This window comes from Cryptomeria japonica, chromosome 10 (genome assembly GCF_030272615.1).
Source record: "Cryptomeria japonica chromosome 10, Sugi_1.0, whole genome shotgun sequence".
Taxonomy (NCBI): Eukaryota; Viridiplantae; Streptophyta; class Pinopsida; order Cupressales; family Cupressaceae; genus Cryptomeria; species Cryptomeria japonica.
Window position 1 is genome coordinate 405,092,880 of NC_081414.1, and position 4,386 is coordinate 405,097,265.

Below are 4,386 nucleotides of genomic sequence, written 5' to 3' on the forward strand. Positions count from 1 at the left end.
CTCCCGGTACTACTCGTATTGTTCGATATCTAATTTTACCTGATGCAACCGTTAAAACATCTATATCATTATCTAGATGGACTAAGAACATACCATTAGGATATGCTATCGTAACTACACCCTCAATAGTGACAAAATTCTTTTTGGTACCCATTTTAACTAGACTCCTAGTTTTTTACAGTGATTAAAAAAGGAGGAATAGTTATTAACTATGACATTCATAATTATTAACTATGAAATTGATTTCTAAAAGAGAGGAATCATTTAATTATAAAAAATTAAAAAAAAGACATTTTAATAAAATTTTAATTGAAAAATAAACATGAATAGCTTTTTTTTGTAAGCTATTACTACTCAATAATATTCATTGAATTATAATGAATTCCTTTTTTGTTAGCCAAATTTCTGACACTGAACACTCAATAATGAGTCATTATTGACTCCTATCGTCAATAATATCTTTTGTCAATATTATTGATAGCATTCCAATTATTGGAAGCAAAAATGCAATTCAGGCATTTACTTTTTGTTTTGGAGTTACCATAAAACACATAATAATTCCCCTCCTATTTTTTTTGTCGAGCTTCTCGATCAATCATTATTCCTTGCGAAGTAGAAAGGATTGCAATCCCCATTCCACCTAAAACTTTAGGGATCTCTCGAGAATTAGAATAGATTCTCAAACCAGGTTTGCTAATACACTTTGAAGCGGTTATATATCTCTTTTGCATCCTTCCCCTAGATTTTGAAGTTAAAACAAAAAAAGATTTTTTACCTTCTCGATGTTTCCTAACATCCTCTATAAAACCTTCTCATAGAAGAATCTTTGTGATGTTCTCGGTAATAATAGTAGTTGCTACTCGAACTGTTTTTTTTTTTACCATATCAGCATTTCTTATATAAGTCATTAGATTAGCAATAGTATCATTACCCATGGCGAACTAATTCTTAAGAATTTACAAGCTCAATATAAAGGCATGTTTATCTGTTTTTTAGGAATATGCCTGACATTACTTCTACATAATTTATCAGTATTTATAATACTTCAAGAGCCAATGATATTATTTTGGTGAAATTCAATTCTCTTAATTCCTCAGTAACTGAACCAAAAACTCGATTTCCTCTTGGATTTCCTTTCCGATCAATGACAACTGATGCATTATCATCAGATCGTATTATCATTCCATCACTATGTTTAAGTTCTTTACACGTACGTATAACTACGGCTCTAACTACCTCTGATTCTTCCAGAGGCATATTAGGTGTTGCTTCTTTAATTATAGTGATGATAATATCATCGATATTAGCAGTGTTACGATTACCTGCTCCTAGCACTCGAATACACATTAATTTTCGGGCTCCACTATTGTTTGCTACATTCAAGTAAGTTTGGGACTGAATCATATTTCCTCCAAAAGAATTGTTAACTCAGTAGAAAAAAAGTATTTCTTATCAATTCAATAATCTTTTTCTACCAGAAATATCTCTTTGGTTCGGCATTATTTATGCAAACTAGTAATAAATTTAGTATGTATAGGCATTTTATGCACAACGATTTGAAAAGCTTCTCTAGCTATAGTCTCTGATACTCCACTTATTTCATAAAGTATTCGACCTAGTTTGACCACGGATACCCAATATTTTGGAGATCCCTTGGATTTCCCCGAACCCATACGTATTTCTGCAGGTCTCGTTCTAATAGGTTTGTTGGGAAATATATGTATCCATATTTTTACGTCGCGACGGGCATAGCGAGTAATTGCTCATCGTCTTGCTTCTATTTGCCTAGATGTGATCCAAACAGGTTCCAATGCCTGAAGAGAAAATCTACCCAAACAAATGCGATTACCCCGAGAAGATATTCCCTTTATTCTTCCCCTATGTTGGTGACGAAATACCTCCCTACCTCGATGGTAATATTCTGAGCTAATTCAACAGTAGGTCGGAATAGTGATGATATGTAGGGAGAAGTAAGTCTCAGAGGTTAGGGGCGGATAGACCACTGTCCACCCAGTGCCGCTTGACAAATATCACATTTTACAAATGATGTTTATTGTAAAAAAAATAGTTATTAAAAATTACGTAAAAAGATTCACAAATTATTTCTATCTTTTTTAAACGTATGTTTAGAATATACAAACAAAATCTATCAAATTGATAGTTTGCATCAGCTTTATACTCTTAATGGTTTAGCCCCTGTAAGTATCAGAAAGTGAAGATTTCATGAAAATGTTGACTTTACTATCTTAATTTGACCAAAAAATGGGACCTATTATTATGGGTTGACCTTGAGATCTATTTCATATTTAGTTTAACTAGTTATGGATTTACCTTATTTAGATACTAATTTGTCCTTCTTAGATTTACATGAAATTCATAAAAGTCATCAATAAATCTAATCAAGATCACAATATTTGTCTTGAGGATTCCCTAAGATAAGTGCCTTTTTATCTTTTCTACCCATTAGAACCAATTATTTTATTTCCCCTCATAGGTTTTCAATTTTTTTCTTACAAAAATTGTCGATCACTTGAGTGAGCTTTATCTTGAATTGCCCTTACCTCATGTTGGCTTACTATTAGTGCTCAGATAATCAGATGCATGCAATTTTTTATTTAGTTTTCTTCTCTTTTAACTCTTGGTTTAGTTTGATAAATTTTTGGAGAGAATCGTGATCTTTTTGCGACTTCTTTGTTATTTCATTCAATTGAGCAATGCACACACTCAAAAGTTCTAGCTTTATGAATAGACGTATCTACCACTCTCTTGACCAATAGAGTTTCAAATAACCCTTTGGAAGCCTCCTAAATGGCTGACTTAGAAAATTGGAGGAACAATTTTGTTCATTATCAAAAAAGATCTACTAGTGATAGCTTACAGTCATTCCCCTTCTCTTTTCATAATCAAAGTCACAATCATACTTGTTAGGTGAGTAATCTTGGCCATCCTTGTAGTCATTAGTATATATCATATTTTTTCTCGATCTTCCATATACTTCCCCTTCTTGATGTTCTTTATATTACATCTCTTGTTCCTTTTATGCTAAAGTAATGGCATAATAATTTTCATTATGAGGAAGATTGTAGAATTCAAACTAAATGTCATTTTTAACAAAAAAAAAATTATTAAAATTTCTTAAGGAATCATGGGTTTCTTTTGGACCACATCTAAGATCAAGTATCCTTTGGTTGAACCTTTTCATATCACATGTATAGGTCTTCCATTTTTTTAATTCTATATTGTAAGGCACATTGGAAAAAAATTAGTCTTTGAGGAATTTTCTTGTTAAAAGATAAATTTGTCTTATTCCTAGCTACCTTATAACTCATAGCTATCTTATAACTCAACTCCTTCAAGGTGTGCATGAATTTATCCAACTTGTCATTTGGCAAGGATTTTTTCCCATCTTGAGGATTATTAGGATGTGGAAATTTTGATTCTCCCCTCTTAGGCATCTTACAAAAATTTATTTTGTTGCTTTTAGTATTTTCAACCATTTTGTATGCCTCTCTCAGATTGAAAAGATTATTTTCCCTCAACAGATACTCCATTTTGGATTCAAAGGAATCATGATATATTAGAAGATATAGATTAATTGGGCCTTGTTATCTTAAGGGTTTTGGCCATTAACTCAAAAATAATGTGCTAAAATTAGACACTATTTCATTTGTTTCCTTCACCATGTTTATAAATTCAATGATAATGAAATGAGGGTCAACCTTCTTTCCATACTAATTGTTGAAAATATCTTGAAAATTATCCTATGTGACAATACTTCTATTTAGGATGCTCTTATACCAATATTTGGTTGCATGTTGTCAAAGGGATTGTACAAATAATTTTATTACACCCTAATTTACTATTCCATAATCATTTATCAACTTAGTGAATGTCTTTCACTGATTCTCCTCTCGAAACTACATTATTTTCTTAAAATTGTGGTAGTTTGCCCCTTACTTCATTTAGTATAGGGTTAGGATATCTAGGAACCCCCTTAAATTCAAGTTTCTTATATTTATCTAGGGCTAAGGGGCCTCTAAGAGGCCACAACTATATTGGCTCCAAAATGACCAAATCGTACACCATGTTATTGACATGTTAGTCAATCACAGTTGTCGTTTGAAAAATCTATAGTGTAAAATGTGTGACTAACTTGTGTGTTATACATACTGTACTACCGTTTTGGAGCCAGAATAGTTGCGTCCCCTCTAAGAGGAGGATTTGACTCATAACCTAGATTTTCTCTAAAATTTCTTCCTCGATTCATTAGATCTACTAGGTTTCTTCCTTCTTGGCTGACCTCCCTCCACATGGGGTTTTGGTTCTAGTTCTATAGGTATTTTAGATTCGAAATATATTTTCTTGGAGGTGAGATAGTTGCTACTC

The 4,386-nt window shown here is 32.2% G+C and overlaps 1 protein-coding gene across 1 annotated transcript; it reads right to left on the reverse strand.

Moving 5' to 3' along the window:
- Positions 1–1,035: 1,035 nt before the first annotated feature.
- Positions 1,036–1,404, reverse strand: LOC131038496 (large ribosomal subunit protein uL14c-like). The gene has a single exon (XM_057970934.2). The coding sequence runs from the start codon at positions 1,402–1,404 to the stop codon at positions 1,036–1,038; it is 369 nt and encodes a 122-aa protein (XP_057826917.2).
- Between the last annotated feature and the right edge of the window lie 2,982 nt (positions 1,405–4,386).

Bases quoted from the DNA above. Each gene is read 5' to 3' on its own strand.
- LOC131038496 (XM_057970934.2), bottom strand. From the start codon at position 1,404: ATGATTCAGTCCCAAACTTACTTGAATGTAGCAAACAATAGTGGAGCC.